At 31.0% G+C, this 19,856-nt stretch overlaps 1 protein-coding gene across 1 annotated transcript; it reads left to right on the top strand.

Moving 5' to 3' along the window:
* The first annotated feature begins 9,610 nt into the window (after positions 1-9,610).
* On the top strand, positions 9,611-12,995 carry LOC114169137 (cysteine-rich receptor-like protein kinase 10). The gene is made up of 7 exons (XM_028054176.2): positions 9,611-10,527; positions 10,657-10,788; positions 10,870-11,039; positions 11,128-11,338; positions 11,713-11,950; positions 12,040-12,190; positions 12,334-12,995. Exons 1-7 carry the CDS (start codon positions 9,723-9,725, stop codon positions 12,640-12,642), a joined length of 2,016 nt encoding a protein of 671 aa, XP_027909977.2. The 5' UTR covers positions 9,611-9,722; the 3' UTR covers positions 12,643-12,995.
* Positions 12,996-19,856: the final 6,861 nt, after the last annotated feature.

Below are 19,856 nucleotides of genomic sequence, written 5' to 3'. Positions count from 1 at the left end.
ATAAATAAAAAATCATTGTACAAAAACTTAAAATAAATCAACAATCAAATGAGGAGATTAAAACCTGAAAATATAGACTCTTAAAAAACGTAAAGAATATACCAAAACATTCAAAAACAAAAACAAACTGGAACAAGAAAGGGACAACATTGCGAACTTATATGATCATTTGTTGGGAATAGTCCAAGTGTGAGTCAAAGTCTCACATCACGCTATATAAGAGTAAAGACCTATGACCTCATTGTCTTAAGGTTTTTGGTTAAAAATGATGTCAAATGACTTATATGTGTAAGACCAATGTCATATATATATATATATATATATATATATATATATATATATATATATATATATATATATATGTATATATATATATATAATCACAATCTCTCTATAATCAACCACCTCATATGAAAAAAATAAATAAACTCATTAGTGATATCAAAGTCGATGGTTCAAGTGATTGACAACATAACCATAACAAAGAAAGAGTCACCATACACAATGATCAATATACCATATGAAAAAAAAGAAAAATAAAAGGACTCACCCTTGAGGAAAAATTGTTGGGAATAAGAGTAAAGATCCATGACCTCATTGCCTTAATGTTTTAGGTTAAAGTGGTGTCAAATGCTTTATGTATGTAAAACTAATGTCCTAACTAAACATCCCTTAATATTATGTGAAGTTGAAATAAGTTCTAATATTTACAAACTGAGATTGTGGCAACAATTGAAAAGGAGTGCGCATCAAAATTTGCAATAACTCTTAACAAATTTCAGCTATTAAAATATATATAACAAATTTACTTCTTTTAACCAAATTTTGTTAAATTTATTTAACGTTTCAAACACATTTCATGATAATGTTTGAGTTATTTACACTGTGTAACAAATTTTGACTTCAAGGTTTGACCGAAGAGCGTCATAGTTGAAGAGGTTATCGTTATGTGCGACACCAATAGAGCCAAATTTGTAACCAGCGACGAAGGCCTGGACATTTTTTATCATGGACTACTTGACGGAGGAGTAGTGGACGTGGCCCATTGCGAGGCTGCTGGGGAGTTGGTCCATCTTGGACTCGTTGAAGACGTTGGAGACAAGGCCCACACCGATGAAGGATTGGAGGATGTCGTTATGAACAGTTATGATTCCAACGCCATCCTGGTCGTGGTGTCGGAGTTCGAGGTAGCAGAGATGGGAGGTCTCCAAGTCGTTGTAGATGTCGAGGTTTTGGGAGAGAAATGGTTTGGAGAAAAGGTTTAAGAAAAGGTTTAACATATTTGTTTGTAATATAATTTTTTTTATTTATGGATTAATTAATTTTACTTATGGATTTTCTTTTCCCATGACCTCTCTCTTGTAGATAAGTTTATTATGTGTCCAGCTTTACATATTTTTTTTATTTTTTCATTAATATTAATAAAATCAGTGGGTAATTTTGTAGGTTATAAAAGTTTACTGACTAAATTTTGTGAGTGAGTAATTATTTGTGGATAATTCAGTTTTTTCTTGTAGTAAGTTTGTGATTTATATTAGATAAGTTTGTCCTTATAATATATATTTTAGTTTAATAAAAAATTAAATGAGTCTGTTCATACAGAATTCATATTTTCTACTGAATTTTTTGGTATTGTCTTCTATTAAGTTAAAATTATACATTGTATTGGTACTTTAAAATCCTTTTCAATATGTTTTAAAATTTTAAAATCAATGGTCATTAGTATATTTTGAATACACAACAGAGAAACAACATAGAAAAACCTAGCAGATAATCCAAATTCGTTCATACATTAATTAAATGAGTCTAGAAATACACAAAAGACCATTTTATTAATATACTAATTAGATGAGTCTAACAACACTCATTAGACGAATATATTCATACACTGGTTAGACGACAAGTCTTACAGTATATAACAAACGAGTTTATTCATACACTTATTAGATAAATAATACCAAAAAATATTAAATGAGTCATTTCATATATTAATTAGATGAGTCTCCACATGTTCATTAGAGAACTTTGTCCATACACTTATTATACAAGGCTATCAATACATATTAGAGGAGTTTGTTTATATATTGAATAAATGAGCCTAGCAATATATATTAGGCAAATATGTCCATATATAGATTATACGAGTTTATTAATACACATTACACAAGTTTGTCAATTCACTAATTACATGGCCTAAGAATACACATTGACCAATATCCCTCAAGAGTTAATTTACACTTTTATCCATTTTTTTTTTTATTTTATGTTTTTTTTTAATATTTTACTTTTAACTTTATTATTTAAAATAATATTATTTCATAAAATAATATATTTACTTTTTACCCATTCCTTTCTTTTAGAAAAATATAGTTAACTTTAACTTTTATTTTTTTAAATAATATTATTTGAAAAAATAATATATTTACTCTTTTATCCATTTATTTTTTTTAGAAAAATATATTTTACTTTTACTCTTATTTCTTTGAATAATTTTTTTTAACTCTATTATTTAATATTTAATATATTATAAACAATACTTTTTCATACTTTTTCTTTTAAATAACTTTTCATTTTAGTTCTTAAACATTGTCAAATATATTTAATACTTTAATTGAAACCTTAATAATGATAAATATGTTTAGAAATGTGCGTAAAAATGAGCGATCAAATTCGGACACTTAGATAAAAATAACAAAAATTCATCGTTATTTTTAGTTAATAACAAAAATATTAACGTCGTTAACAATATTGATATTTAAAATGACTTACAAAATTAAGTATTGATATTTATAAAAATTTAACGATGAAAGTCATGAATAAAGTTAACGACATTAATAATTTTTGTCTAAAAGGGACTTAATTGAGTCATTTTTTTAAAAGTCGGGACTCCATTGACATCTTTTTTAAAAGTGGGTACCAAACTGACACATCTGAACGAAAGTGGGTACCATCCAATTAATTAAACCTTATTTTTAATATTACAAATTTTATTAAACAAAATAGTAATTACAAATACACTACTTAGACAAGTTTATTCATAAATTGATTAGATAAGTCTATCAATATATATTATACAATTTTATTCATACACATTAAACAATTATATTCATGCTTTAATTATATAAGTCTTGCAATACACATTAGATGAGTTTGTTCATACATTGATTAGATGAGTCTAACAATACATATTAGGTAAATGTGCACATATACTGATTAGACAACTCTAATAACACATATTAGACAAATTTGTTGATGCAAAGATAAGATGAGTTCAGTACACATTAGACCAGTCTCTTCATGTATCGAATTATAGTTTTAGTGAGTCTACTTTACATATTTATGCATATATCATTTCTGTAATTTTAGAGAGTCTATCCTATATTTTTTCACATGCTTTGTTATTTATATTTTTATAAAGTCTATTCATTACATTTTTTACATACATATTGACTTTCTAAATGCATAAATAATTTTTTTATGATGATTTTATTCAATACTTAATTATAAATTTATAAATAAATTATTATTTATTTTCTTGACCATTAAATTCTTCTTAATATAATATATATTTACTAACATAAAAAAATACAAAAAGAAAATAGTAACCCATGTGGCGGGTTTAAAACTAGTTAGATTAGAAATTAATTACTATATGTTTATATAAGCTCAGAGTATGGATGACAACAAGTCGGGTCGGGTACGGATAGTGTTACCCACAACAACAAAAAATTCATTTGTTACCCACCCGTTTAATCGTTGGGTATCCGTTTAAAAAATATCCGTAAGTATTTTAAAACTTGTGATACTTATGGATACCTGCGACTATTTTAAAATAAAATTAAAAAAATACAAAATTAAATATAAATTAAATTTTAATTTTAATTGAATTGAATCTAATAAAATATAATTTTATTTAAATTTAACAGAAAAAACATAAAACAAATTTTCATTTTCATTTTTTACGGATATCCTTGGATACGAAAAATATGATATCCGTATCTGACTCATTTATAGATGAGTATTAAAATACTTCCTACCTATTATTCACACGGATAATAAATATTAACAGATACCAACGATATGTCATAGATTTTTTTTATACTATATAGCTTAAAGAATTTTTCTTGTAATGATAAATACATAGCTATAAATAAATTAGTAGTTAAGGATAACAATTATTTTCTTAAAGTTCGTAATTAAAATCCTTAATTACAAAATATAAGACTAACAAAACAAACAAGTGGATTGAGAAAAATAGTGAATAAAACTCATGAATACACAACACAATTATATTGCATGGTGCCATATTGCTTTAATATTAATTGCCTATTAAATTTCTTGAAAATAATTCACATCACCAATTACAAAGTTTGACATTTCCCCCGTAGTTAAGACAACCAAGCAAGCAACTAGGACGCAGACCGATTCAATACCCAAAAGAAAAAAGAAAAACTAAAAATTGAATTAGTCAACACAACTTATTGACTTAAAATGAATTGAAGACGAAAGTACATGTACAACTAAAATTATAAAATTATATAATTTAAAAGTAGAAATTATATATAAATTAAAATTTATAATAAATAAATATTTTCAATATGTCAATTATGTTTTAATTTTATGATAAATAATTTATATGATTATACAATTTCTTTATAATTTTTCAAAACATTGAAATTCAAGTTAAAACTAAAAATATTGGAAGTGATAAAGTGAAAGAGATAAAAAGTTAAAAGTCTTTAAACAAAACGTCTTATTAAAGGAAAAACAACTAAAATATTCTCGTTACACCACTATTAGCTAAATAATAATAATTTACACATAAAATATTTGATATTTTAGGTAAATGTTTTCTATTTTAAATTAAATTAATTTACAATGAATTTAGAAAACTGAAATATTGAATTGGTTTTTTTTTTTTTTTTGCTTCTAAATCAAACCATTACAATCAAGCACACTCCAACAAAACAACCTCTAGGTCTAATAGGTTTAAATATAAATAATTTCTCTTGTATGTAATCACAAAATCCAATTACATATATGCTACTTAAGATTGAACGATTTCCACCTATAAATAATTTTGTAATGACTTGTGTCTTCACAATAGTATCATAATAAGAAATCTAATTTGAGAATTTGGGATGCAAGAAATTCAATTTTATAAAATTATTTTGTTAAATAAAAAAATATGTCATATTGTATTGTGTACATCATTTGTTCGCATTGATTTTGTATCCCAATCCTTAAAGTGATGGGCTATACACATTTAATTTAAAGCTTATAAAACTAGATACATGTAAAGGATGCAACACATAAATGAATGATTTTATAGGTCTAACAAAGTATGATACTTCTCTTAACAACAATGGATTATCTTTTACTTCAATAATCATAATTAATATATGAAATTGTATACTTTTAAAATTGTTATTTAATCACAAAAATAAATACATGTTCAATTATTTTAATTATTAATGAAATTCAAAACATAAGAAAAATATTTTTCTTATATCAAAATTTAAATTTCTTTTATTGTAGTAAAAATGAAACATATAAACATTTATTATATAATAAACAAGTTATTTATCCATTATTATTATTATTATTACTATTATTATTATTAGGCTTAATTTATCTTTTGGTCCTCTAATTATGATGTTGGGTTCCCTAATTTTGTTGAGGTTCAATTTAGTCCTCCAGTTTTTTAAAACAGTTTAATTTGGTTCCTTCCGTTATCTTTGGTGTGTCAGAATAGTGCACCTATGTCACTTTTGAACAGAAACGTGACATATTTTTTAACAGCTGAGCATGAATGTACTGTGATGAGATGGCAATGAATTATATCGAGGGAGAATTGGTGAACCCTAATTTCACAATTCATCTTCTTTGTTTGGGAGTTCTTCTTCATTTGGTGGATGTTGTTTGTGAATGATGTCGAGGGGGCAATCTTCTTGTTCTTGGTCGTGTAATTCGCGGGGATCGCAAAATCCAAGCTCATCCAATCTTGGTGGTGGCTTTTCCTCTCACGGTGGTGACTGTTTAAACGAAACAAATACACAGCCAATTCGCTTCATAACGCAAATACTGCAAAAACTATCCTTCGAACTGCCAACGACGACGGCAAGCCACAGCCCACACGACATCAAACCTTCGAATCCTTCTTCTTTGTTTTCATTTTTCTTTGATTGATTATTCTTCTCCACCAATTTCCCCGATTTGATCTTGTGTTCGCTATTTCCTTCGCAACCCTAATCCTATTTCCTTCCAACCCTAATCCTATTACCTTCTTCGAACCCTAACCCCCTTTCAATACAAAGTAATTTTTTTAACTCAAATCCACATCCACGTAATACACTGTCACATAATGTACTGATGCCACAATATCACATTAAAACAGTCTGCCGTTAACTTTTTTAACGTTGTTAATGTCGAGGGCAAAATTGAACCTCCTTAAAAAAATTGAAGGACTAAATCGAACCTCAACAAAATTAGGGATCAAAATAAATCCGACATCATAATTAGAGGACCAAAAGATGAATTAAGCCTTATTATTATTATTATTATTATTATTATTATTATTATTATTATTATTATTATTATTATTATTATTATTATTATTATTATTATTATTATATGAAATGTATCTATTATCTTATAGATAATAGGAACCATAGAGTTTTAGCTACACACCTATCAACATACCTACTCACATAAATGTTGCAGTCCTGTTATAATGAATGCAATAGAGAAATGGTCCACGCTCGGCCTCTGCAAAATATCTTACTCATTCCGAGTATTCATTCCGAGTACAGAAGGAGAAATAAAATTAAGGCTTAAATATTATCTTTCCACGTGTATTGTACACATAATACAATATAATATAACATAACATAAACAGTATTTCTTATATAGGTTCCGTACATTACAGAAAAGATTAAATTAAATATGAATTACAAAAATAAAAATCATTTTAAATATTTAGTAAAAATAAGAATTATTTACAATAAATACTATAAAAAGAAGGACAAAAAAATATTTAAATTTAAAATTAAAAAGTAAAAACTAGAACAACAGTACTATTGGATCAGAAATTAATTATAAACAGTAAAAATTCTTTTTTTGGATTGATAAATAATCCTATTTTTGTTCATGGTAAATAATAATTCTAGATATAGATTAGTGGTTTATGATGATAATTATTTTCTTAAATTTCTTAATTAAAAGTATTAAATGTGAAGTTGGAGTTCATTTATAAAAGAAATGGATTGGAGAAAATGACGAGAATAGAGCACACAACAAGCATTTATGACATAGTACTGTAGTTGCTTCCCACCATTATGGATTATTGAATTTCATGAAGAAAACTATTAATTGATATTTGACTTAGTACTCACAGGGAATATCCATTTTGAAAATGATTTGAATCAAATGCTCAACTGAGAACAAAGAGATACCTGAGGACAAAGCAAACTACCATATGGAACAAATGGTTAATTAATATTTGTTATTATGTCAAAATTATCTTCTGCAATTACATTAGATAAAATAGCATGTTGCTGTCCCATAACATTTTCAAAATTGAAACAATTTTTTAACCCAAATATTTTGTGGCTTGTCATCTTTATACTTTTATATTTTAACTGTTCAAAAATAATACATAATATTTCACTTCAAAATTTATTCATATTAATATGTTATTAATTTGTTACTTGAATAAACTTTATAACATAAATAATCATATTGCAAATAAAATAAAATTTGTCGGTAGAGTAAAATTATCAATAGCTTGCTAACAATCAAAAGGTTCATCAGTAAATATGTTTGTTTAAAAAAATTTATTAATGGATTAGAATTAAAATTTTACTAATAGATCAAAAAAAATTTAATAATTTGTGATAGTTAAAATTTCGTCAGTAATTATTTGTCTATCGATAATTATTGATAAAGACTTTTTCGTTGATAAATATTGTTATTTTCTGTGTCTTCTCCTCCTCTCCCTTTTCTTCCTCCACCTTTTGTTACTCTTCTTCTTAAAGAAATCTTAGATCTTTAACTACTTGTTAGTTAAGCTGATTCATCATTCTAAAATTTGCTGCATGTTTCTAGAATGTTCTAAAAGATTTTGACATATATATTTAACAAAGTTTCTCATCTACAAATGAGATTTTGATTTATAATATATTCTTTTCAAACTGCTGCTTCTTCATTATTTATCTTGTCATTATTTCTTGAAAAATCTCCATCTCATATTCTTCTTTTTTTATCTTCTAATGTTGGATTCTTTTTTCTTCTCATTACCATTTTCCCTTCAGAAAATTTCAATTTTTTATTCAACTTAGCTATAAAGGAAAGTTTATTAATATCTACGTTTTTTTTTTCTCGAAGGTCAATATACATTGTGACATTCAATCTTAGTTAAGTTAGTTAGCATGTCATGTTTATACATGTAATGTTTACTCAAATAACAATATCAAGTTTCTAAGTTTAAAAGGTGACTTATTGTCTTTTCCAAAACATGATTTTGAAATCTATACTTGAGATCCTCCCAAGCTCTTTCATCTATTCTCTTCTCTGCAATAGATTTTGACAACCTTCTTAAATGCATAATCCTGAAAACTCTTTTATATAAATAGAGGTCTTATGAAATTGATGGGACAGAGATCACAAAATATGAGATACTTTGATTCTATTTTTAGCTGTTGAATCTTCACTCTAATTTGGGTATTATAAATATCTAAAGGAAAATAAAAAATAATGGTCAAAAGGATAGAAAATATTACGAATATAAATAATTTTAATAGAAAAATTATTTTCCCAATTTAAAATTATAGCAGACAGTAAAGCTTTACAATTTTTCTTCTAAGTCTCTAACCTTTTTCCTCTTCTTTTTTTTTTCCTCTTTGAATTTCTTCTTTGCTTTATAGATATAATTTTCAAGTTCTGGCTTAAAATGTTGATAAGTACTATGTGGATAAACATTTTAATAAAACTAGTTTAAATATTTCGATATAATTTTTCTTCATGCTTTTTCTCATGATTTTAGTAAGATTTATATGTCTCTCTAAAGTAATTATTACAACAATGTTAATATATTTACAGTTGAAAATTAATTTTTAATCAATAGACAAAAATCATAGCAATCTCACTTATTCAAGTGCTTTATCAAATCAGGGTAATTCCTCCTCACTATATAAAAATAAATCATATTGAAATAAGAGTTCTTAGAAGAGTGAAACTATTTTGATAAATAATATAGTTATTGTTGTCATTAACATATTTGGAAAAAACCTTAAATATACTAATATTATGAGATAGAAGAAGTATTTTGACTTTTCTTTTGTTAGGTATCATAACTTACGGTTTAGCTTGGTGATAGAAGTGTGGCAGAGAGTACTGCTATAACAGTGTATTTTCTCTTTCATTTACCTACAATCACGGAACATTCAACATCCAAACACAACTTTTTTGTTCATCATCACAAGATTTTCTGCTTAGGTCATGCACAATTAATATATATATATATATATATATATATATATATATATATATATATATATATATATATATATATATATATATATATATATATATGTGTGTGTGTGTGTTTGTATGACCAAATACCTTTCAAAATTCACACTTCCTGTGATACGTAAATCCAAATACTTCATTTCACGTATCTTTCATTTATCATATATTCACTAAACCAAATCCACATACTTTCCATGGAGGGAAAACAATTGATTTTGAGATCAATATATTCCTGTATTTTTCTGTTTTTTCTTGGTTTCAAACCACTTCTTGCAGAGGCCCAATCACCCAACTATGTGGGAGATGACTGCAGTTCCACCACCCCAAAACCTCTCAGCACTGAATACAAAGACAACCTTAACAGTGTCCTCTCATGGCTATCCTCAGATGCAGCCACAAGCAAAGGCTATAACCACAACAGCTTTGGCAACAACACCTCTGGTGCAGATGCTGCTGTGTATGGCCTCTATGATTGCCGTGGTGATGTTTCTGGATACTTTTGTCAGTTCTGTGTGTCCACTGCTTCCAGAGAAGTTCTTCAGCGCTGCCCCAACAGGGTATCTGCAATTACATGGTACGATTTCTGCATCTTAAGGTACTCAAATGAGAACTTCTTTGGGAATGTAACGGTTGACCCGTCATGGAATCATACTGGAACAAAAAATGTGTCGAGTTCGGAAGAGATTCAAAAGGGTGAGGCTTTTATGAGAAGTTTGATCAGAAAAGCCACTGTGGAGACCAACCAGTTGTACTATATGGATGGCTTCAATTTGAGTTCCACTCAGCAAAGGTATGGCTTGGTTCAATGCAGTAGAGATCTCACAAGTGAAGGGTGCAGAGAGTGTTTGGAGACCATGTTAGCAAAAGTTCCCAAATGCTGTGAGCATAAGTTGGGGTGGCAAGTTTCCACTGCAAGTTGTCTCATAAAGTATGATGACTACATTTTCTACCTTTTTCACAATCCAGCATCTCCTGTTCCTGTGCCTGATACTCAAATAGGTGACACTAAATTCAATAGCTTTTTTCTTCTCTAACACTTCTACACTAATTTTGTATATATATGAGTCTGGTTAAATCTTGAAAATCTGTCTTAAAAACAAGTGTGCTTGTTTTATATTGTTGTTACAGCCAAAGAAAGGGGTGGTGGTAAGGCAAAACTATTGATCATTGGCTTAAGCGTGCTGGGCGCAGTAGCTTTGCTATGTTTCAGTGTTTATTGCTTCTGGTTCAGAAAAAGAACTAGGAGTGGAAGAAAAACTGGTAATTTCCTCTAACAAAACATGGTAGAATTTGTTTGAAGTTATCTTAATTCACATACTCAAAAACTTGTCTCCACCGTAGGTGGGCGTCTTCCTGAGACCATTCGTCTATCATCATATCACAATGTTCAAACTGAGGAAACACTGAATCCAGATATCTCTACAATCCCATTAATCACAATTCTAGAAAGTACTGATAACTTTTCAGAAGCATCTAAGCTGGGGGAAGGTGGATTCGGCCCCGTTTACAAGGTACATAGACTAGGAATTTATGGCATAGATTTTTACTTCTAACATTTTCTTTGTGCTTTAGCCTTATCTTTATCCGATCTTTTATCAGGGAGTTCTACCAGATGGAAGACAAATTGCAGTGAAAAGACTCTCAGAAACTTCTGGTCAAGGGTCAGAAGAGTTCAAGAATGAAGTAACGTTTATAGCTAAATTGCAACACCGCAACCTTGTAAGACTTTTGGCATGCTGCTTGGAGGAAAAAGAGAAGATACTTGTATATGAGTATATGACAAATTCAAGTCTCGATTTTCACCTCTTTGGTATGTTATTATCTTTGGTTTAGAAAACCATATCCCGTTTGATTCAAACTTATCAGATAACTACAAACAGTAAAAAGAAAACGACTAAAACTGGTCAAATATTTGTTAAAAAATTGCTTCTTGTGTAGCTTCATTGGATAAGAGTGTTTATGTGGCATCCCTTGCTTCAATTGTTTCTTCAATAATGAGTCATAATTAGTCTTGTTGTCTATGGAAACAAGTCAAATGGTGCTGCTATCTGTGGGACTAAAAGTTGTTAGGACGTATACAGGACATTTATTGTACACAAGTAGTAGGTAGCACCAATTATTATAGTTCATACTCAACAAAATTTACACATCTTTTAGCTTTTCATAATGTGTGTATATTCTCAGATGAGAGAAAGAAAAGACAGCTGGATTGGCAACTAAGATTAAGCATTATACACGGAATAGCAAAAGGACTTTTATACCTTCACGAGGATTCTAGACTCAAAGTTATTCACAGAGATCTCAAAGCTAGCAATGTTTTATTAGATGATGAAATGAATCCTAAAATATCAGATTTTGGATTGGCAAGATCATTTGAGAAAGGCCAGAACCAAGCAAATACCAGACGAGTAATGGGGACATAGTAAGTTCTACTTATACCAAACATAAATCTGTAAATTTAAACATATTCTTCAATATCAAATATAACAAAATTTTATTGATTTCCTTTAGTGGATACATGGCTCCAGAGTACGCTATGGAAGGATTGTTTTCGGTGAAATCTGATGTTTTCAGCTATGGAGTTCTTGTTCTAGAAATCATTTGTGGGAAAAAGAACAGTGGATTCTATCTGTCAGAATGTGGTCAAAGTCTTACATTATATGTGAGTTTTTAGAATAAATATAAACTCAATCTTTCCTCACATCTTATTCTATATTTTCTTTCATCTCATGTAAATCAAGACATTAATTTTTCAGCAATGTTAACTAAGCTTATGTGATTTAAAAAAATTGCAATTACTTGCAGGCTTGGAAAGTTTGGTGTGAAGGAAAGTGTTTGGAACTAATGGATCCAGTGTTGGAGGAAAGTTGTGTGGAGAGTGAAGTTGCGAAGTGCATGCACATTGGTCTGTTATGTGTTCAAGAAGATGCAGCAGATAGACCAACAATGTCCACTGTGGTTGTAATGTTAGCAAGTGACATGATGTCTCTTCCAAAACCTAACCAACCAGCATTTTCAGTAGGAAGAATGACCTTAGATGACACATCTACTTCAAAAAGTTCCAAGAATCTTTCCATTAATGATGTAACTGTCTCTAACATTTTTCCAAGGTGATGGAAACTTTCAGAAAACCTCTTTCCTTTCATGCTTTCAAAAGCAATAAGAAATGGAAGACCAAATAATTTGCGGATGAAGACTTGGCAACTTTCTGAAATCATTGGTCACCATGTTGACCCTATACTGGTTTGAATAAGACAAAAAGTATCACCTCGTTTTATAATATATATATATATATATATATATATATATATATATGTACGTACATATATTGTTAATCCCATGTATATCATCATGTCTTGTAGAGGCTCTGGCAAAGTAGACAGTTTTTCATTTTGATGTGTTATGATATCACATTTGCTACAAGAAAAATTTTGATGTTAGAAATATAAAGGTGGGAATGTTAATTATATGTTTGGTTAATATCTTAAACATTAATGATGTATTTAGTTGCTGATTTTCTTACCAAATTGTTTCTGTGAAAGAAAATAAGAATCTAACTTTTTGTGAATTAAGAAAAAGTTTCAATACAATAATATTATGATGATACTTTCATTATTTAACTTGAAAAATAATTAAATGTTTTAATAAAAACCTCACTATTTTGTTGCTTTTAAAAAATTATGTAATTTAAAAAAAAAATATTTATAACAAATCAAATTGCATTCATTTTAAGGATTTATCATTAATAATCGTGATTTCCAGATTAAAAATATATTAATCAAGATTGATATTTATATTTCTGAAGAGCTATACCAGAGGACTTTTTCATCCTTTGTGTGTTGCCTCATTTGGTAAGAGTGATTATTTCCTGACACCTTTCATATTCACCTCTTCTTCTTTTTTCTTCACCCAAATATCATAAAAACCTCAATTCTGCTCATATTTATCTCATGGTCATAACTTTTGTTCTACTCACCCAAAATCAATGATTCTTAAGTCTAAATTAAAGTTCAGAACTTGAACTTTCACATCATTTTTTAATCACCTCAATTGGAGTTATACAAATCGAGATATTGACGTTTATAAACAACTGTCCAAACTGGATATTCAACCACTTTCCAACCCACCTTTTTTTACTAATTTTTTTCCAAGTTTCTATAAGTTTCTAATCCTAAAGATCTTAAGTTAGTCCTTGTGCAATGGAGTTCACATAAGATGATCTCCTTATAGTATCTTTGTTCAATTTAACAAAATTTGGTTAAAATAATCCACGCATTTCTAAAATTAAGAAACTAAATTGGGTTAAAATTTTGAAATGAGACTAAAATATATTTAAGTCTAAAAAAATATAATACAGAAAAGTTAAGTCACATAGGTGTTATGTTTATACAATGATAATTCTAAGTTTAAAAGGTGACTTTATAATTACTTTTCCAGAACTTGATATTTTGAAATCAATTAGTTATATACAAACATATGTGATGTATATGCAAGTCAATTTTAATTACTTTATAATCCATTAAGTCACATGAGTGTTCAAGTACGGAAAGTAATGTTTTTGAATATTCTTTATTTCAATTTTTCTTCCATGAGTCATACTTTCCTTGCATTAGTTATGTGAATGTAATGAAGAGAAGTATATGTGATGCTTTGATTCCTTTTTAGCAATTGAATCTTCACTCTAATTTGGATATTAGAAATCTAAAGGAAAGTAAATGATAATGGTCAAAAGGATAAAAATGTTACGAATATTGAACTCAGAGCTGGCAACGTAACATAACAAGGATTTAACGTAAAGAAAGAAAAGAGAGTAACCACTGTGTATGGCTGAAAGACGTAGAACTTATTATTGAATGAAAAACAGATAGCGTTTTTATACAGAGAGAGTAACTGTTATAACAGAAATAACAGAAGGAACAGAAACTGAATATAGTTTTGGTTTTACACCTTACAATATTCCCCCTCAAACCAAACTAGATACATCTACAACACCAATACTCTCTCTTAGAAACTTGAACCTTGCATGCTTCAATACTTTCGTCAGAATGTCCGCAAACTGCACCTCTGACTTACAATGTTCCACTACCAGTTTTTCATTTGAAACTTGCTCTCTGATAAAATGAAACTTTGTTTCGATGTGTTTGCTCCTTCGTGAGAGATAGGGTGCTTTGCCAAGTTTATGACTGATTGATTGTCAACCAATAACCTCAGTTTACACCTCTAATTTATTCCCAGTTCTTTCAACAGAGAACACAACCAGATTGCTTGGCAAGTAGCTTCAGATGCTGCTATGTATTCAGCTTCGCATGATGAGAGTGCCACTACTGGTTGAGCTTGTATACTTTGTGCTTATCAGTCTCCTGCACAAAGCCAATGGGCTGCTGCACATATACTTCTTCCTCTAAGGGACCATTCAAGAACGCAGATTTTACATCTAGTTGGTGCAGACTTCGGTTCTCGTTTGTTGCCAAAGTCACTACTAATCTGACCGTTTCAATTCTCGCTACTGGTGCATAAACCTCTCCATAGTTTATACCAGCCTTTTGCAAGAAACCTTTCGCCACGAGCCTGGCCTTGTGCCTCACGATTTCACCACTAGCATTCACCTTGACTTTGTAAATCCATTTGAGAGCAATGGGCTTTTTGTTCAGAGGCAACTCTACCAACTCCCAGGTGTTGTTTCTTTTAATGGAGTCAATCTCCTCCTCCATTGCTCGCCACCAGTGACCATCCCGTGCTGCCTCCTCAAACGTGATTTGTTCTGATTCAGCAATTAGTGCAGAATGCACTAAATTCCCGTCAGAGGTTACAACAGTATCGTGGGTGATATCATAGTCTCGAAGATATGATGGTGGCTGTGATCTTCGTCCTTATTTCCTCACGGCCAAATCAGTGATGTTTTTATCTGTAGATTCTTCTTCTTCTAAAACGATTTTTGGAGCGTTGGTGTCTTTCGTGCTTGCCACTGTCCAGTCCCAACTAGATGACTCATCCACATACACATCTCTGCTAGTGGACACGTGCTTTGATTTGGGGTCATATAATTTGTAGCCACCTGTCTCATGGTAGCCAATCAGCACTTAGGGTGTGCTTTTATCATCCAGCTTTCTTCTCCAAGCATCAGGGACGTGTTGTAGCAGAGAGACCCGAATATCTTGAGGTGTGAAATGTCAGGTTTAACACCTGTCCAGGCTTCCTCAGGTGTCATCAACTTCAGTCTTCTTGTTGGTGACCGATTCAGCATATATGTTGTTGTACTTGCTGCTTCTCCCCACAGGAACCTTGGCATATTCTTGGTTTTCAGCATACACCTAACCTTGTTAAGCAAGGTCTTGTTTCTTCTTTCTACAGTTCCATTATGTTAGGAGTGTATGGAGGAGTGAACTCATGAAAAATCCCTTCTTTCTCACAGAATTCCCTGAATTCTATTGCTGTATATTCCCCTCCACCATCAGACCTTAGAACCTTGATGCTACTCCCACTTTGTTCCACCATATTTTTGAATCTTTTAAACACTGACAACACTTCACTCTTCCTTTTGATTAGATAGATCCACATTTTTCTAGTAATATCATCTATGAACGTGAGGATATACCTGTTCCCACTAGGCGTTTCTACTTGCATAGGACCACAAACATCTGAGTAAACAACTCCTAGTTTCTCAGTGGCTTTCGTAGGGACGAATATTCTTTGAACTTTGGCCTAGTCTGTTTGCATTGTATGCATTCTCTACACACCTTTTCTGGAATCTTGATCGGTGGAAGCCCATTGACCATATCTTTCGCACTTAGATTTGATAAGTGTTGGAAATTCAGATGCCCAAACCTGTTGTGCCATATCCATTCATCCTTGTTCACTGTTGTAGCTAGACATTGGTGTTTTCGAGTATTCATTGCAATACGAAAGGTTCTGTTCTCTGAGAGATCTGCATGAACAACTAGTCTCTTCGATTGATCGTAAACATCTAAACCGTTCTCCTTCATTTCCATCATGAAACCTTTCTGCAACAATTGTCCAAGACTGAGGAGGTTTGTCTTTAAACCTGGTACATACAGAACACCATCAATCATCACTTCTCTGCCCTCTGAATCCTGTAATACCACTCGACCAATACCTTCTGAATTTAGGCTGCTATCATCAGCAAACCTAATCTTCCCCTGCGAAGAATCATCAAGTTTGATAAACCAATTACGTCTACCTGTCATATGAGTGGAGCACCCCGAGTCTAAATACCAGGAAGCTATTTCCTCTGAGTCTGCGCTACTGGTTTTGGCCATAAGTAACACCACATCAGAATCAGAAGAGGCTGCATCTTGGGCCAAATTAGCTTGGTTCTTTGGCCTGTTCTTGGCACCTTCACCATACCAACATTCACGGGCAAAGTGCCCAAGCTTCTGGCAGTTATAACACTTCAATTTTTTCTTCCACTCCTTGTCATCTTTTCCTTGTCTCTTCTGATCTTTTCCAGCCTTGGATTCATCTTCAGATTTCTCTTCTTGCTTCTTGCGGTGCTTTCCTTCTTTCTTGAAGCTTTTTGCCTTTGTGTTGTAAGTTGTTCTGACCTGTAACGCCTGTTCTTGGCAGTGTTTACGATCATCCATCCTAAACTTGTGTGCTTCCAGAGAGTGTTGGAGTTCCTCTATCTCCAGTGTCGCAAGATTCTTTGTTTCTTCTATAGTTATCACTAAGTGATCAAATTTAGGAGGAAGTGACCTTAATACCTTGTGTATTACGTGTTGTTCTGACACTTTATCACCACAGCATTTCATCGCATTCACCAGTTCTTGAATTTTGTTCAAGTATTGAGCTACTGTCTCGCTGTCTTCCATCATCAGAAATTCAAACTTCCTTTTTAACGCTTGCAGTTTCACTGTCTTGTGCTTATCATCACCATATGTCTTAATCAATATTTCCTAAGCCTCTTTTGCTGTCTCAGCTTGTGAAATCTTGTTAAAGATTTGTGAATCTACACATTGGTACAACAAGAACCTTGCTTTGCCGTCCAACTTCTGATGCAGCCTATAATTCTTCTTGTCTTCGTATGTAGCTTTGCTGCTAAGCTCTCCAAGACCCGTTTCAATTATTTCTGCCACATCTTGGAACTGAAACACAGCCTTCATCTTTATCTTCCAATCATCAAACATCTTACCATCAAAGATTGGTAAGCCTCCTTGTATGATGCTTCCACTTCCGACCATCTTGATTCTGAAAAACTCCTCAGACTTTTGCACACTTCTTGACACCTTTCACTTTTGAAGATTGTGCTATTTCCCGGCCGCGCACCACTTCTCTACGATGCTCCTCTTTATACTATCGAACAATTACACAGGCGAACCTATGCTCTGATACCATATTGAACTCAGAGCTGGCAACGTAACGTAACAAGGATTTAACATAAAGAAAGAAAAGAGAGTAACCACTGTGTATGGCTGAAAGACGTAGAACTTATTATTGAATGAAAAACAGATGGCGTTTTTATACAAAGAGAGTAACTGTTATAACAGAAATAACAGAAGGAACAGAAACTGAATATAGTTTTGGTTTTACACCTTACAATAACGAATACGATAATTTTAATAAAAAGAATTATTTGCACAATTTAAAATTATAACAGAAAAGTGTTACAATTTATAGCAGACATTAAATCTTTGAATTTCTTTTTTATTCTTTTAAATATAATCTTCAAAGTTCTGGCTTTCAATTATAATGTTGATAAGTAACATGTGGATAAACATTTTAATAAAACTACTTTTAATATTTCGAAATATTTTTTCTTCATGGTTTTTCTAACGAGTTTAGTAATATTTATGTGTCTTTCTTAACCAAACTCATGTATCTCTTAACCAAATTTATGTCTAATGTAATTACTACATCAATGTTAACATGTTTATAATTAAAAAATAACTTTTAACCAACAGGCAAGAGTTATAGCAATCTCACTTATTTAAGTGGTTTAATATTAAATATGGTAATTAGTCGTGTAAAAACAAATCATGTTGACATAGGAATATTTATATTGTGTAAAGGTGTCAATTTCACGGGTTAGTTCCGATTTACTTTTAAATAAATTCTTATTTTATTGGTTTATTGAATGAGTTGTCAATAAGTCTAGGCTACTAAAGCTCCTTTTCAAAGTAGGTTAGGATGATGACCAAATTGGATTTAATATTATTATAAGACTTTAATTAATTCTTAAACGTAATACCTTTGAGTTAGGTTAAAGGTTGATCCAAGTTGACTCACGTTGAAAATTGAATCGAGTTAGCACGGGTCGAAAGTCAAAGCGAGTTAATTCGGATTAGAGGATTGAGAAGAGTATGTCCTAGTTGATGGGTGGAGCTAAGTCGGCTTGAGTCGGAGGTCAAGCAAAGCTGGCCTGTACTAGAAATCGAGATGAGTCGGTCCAGATCGAAAGTCAAAATGAGTCATCCCATGCTGAAGGTCGAGCTAAGATAACCTAGGACAAATGTCAAGTTGAGCACAACCAAAGTTTGAGGCGAGTTAGCACAATCAAAGGTTGAGGTGAGTCGACCTATGCTCAGATTTGAGACAAATTGACTCATGCTTAGAGTCGAACCAAGTCAACTCGGGTTGAAAATCGAGTTGAGTCAGCTAGGGTCGAAGGTTGAGTTAAGCTGACATGGGCCGAAGGTCAAGTCGAGTCAGCACAGGTCGAAAGTCAAACCGAGTTGGCACAAGCTGAATGTCAAGCCTAGTCGGTGTGGCTGAAGGTTGAGGTGATTTGGCCATTTCCTAGAGTCGAGTTGAGTTGGCCCTCAGTCTTGATCAACTTGTCTGAACCCTCGGTCCCAACCAATTCATTTCGATCCTCAATCCCAAATGACTCATCTTGATCTTTAGCTCGGGCCGGCTTGGCTCACATTCTGAAATCACAGGTCTGCAAGTGAAGTTTTTAGTTTCTGGTCTTTTACCAAATTGGTTTCTGTGAAAGAAAATAAGAATCTAAGTTTTAGTGAATTAAGAAAAAGTTTCAAAACAATAAAATTATGATGATACTTTTATTGAGTTATTTAACATGATAGATAATTAAATATTTTAATAAAAAAACTCATACTATTTTTTGTGTTTTTAAAAAAACTGATGTAACCATTTTTAGGATATATATTAGGAATCATGATTTCTAGATAAAAGTGTATCTTAATCAAGATTGATAATTGCAACTATATTCCTGATTTAATTAGAGTGGTGAATAAAATATTGGATCTTAGGATACTTATTCGAATTGTGATGGTTTATACTTTGAGAGACGTGATTTTATACATATAACATTAATTAGTCTTACTAATATAAAATATTTAACATCACTT

The sequence above is a fragment of the Vigna unguiculata genome, chromosome 11 (genome assembly GCF_037176805.1).
Source record: "Vigna unguiculata cultivar grain cowpea cultivar isolate G323 ecotype 2 chromosome 11, ASM3717680v1, whole genome shotgun sequence".
Lineage (NCBI taxonomy): Eukaryota > Viridiplantae > Streptophyta > Magnoliopsida > Fabales > Fabaceae > Vigna > Vigna unguiculata.
This window is presented reverse-complemented; position numbering and strand designations above follow the sequence as displayed.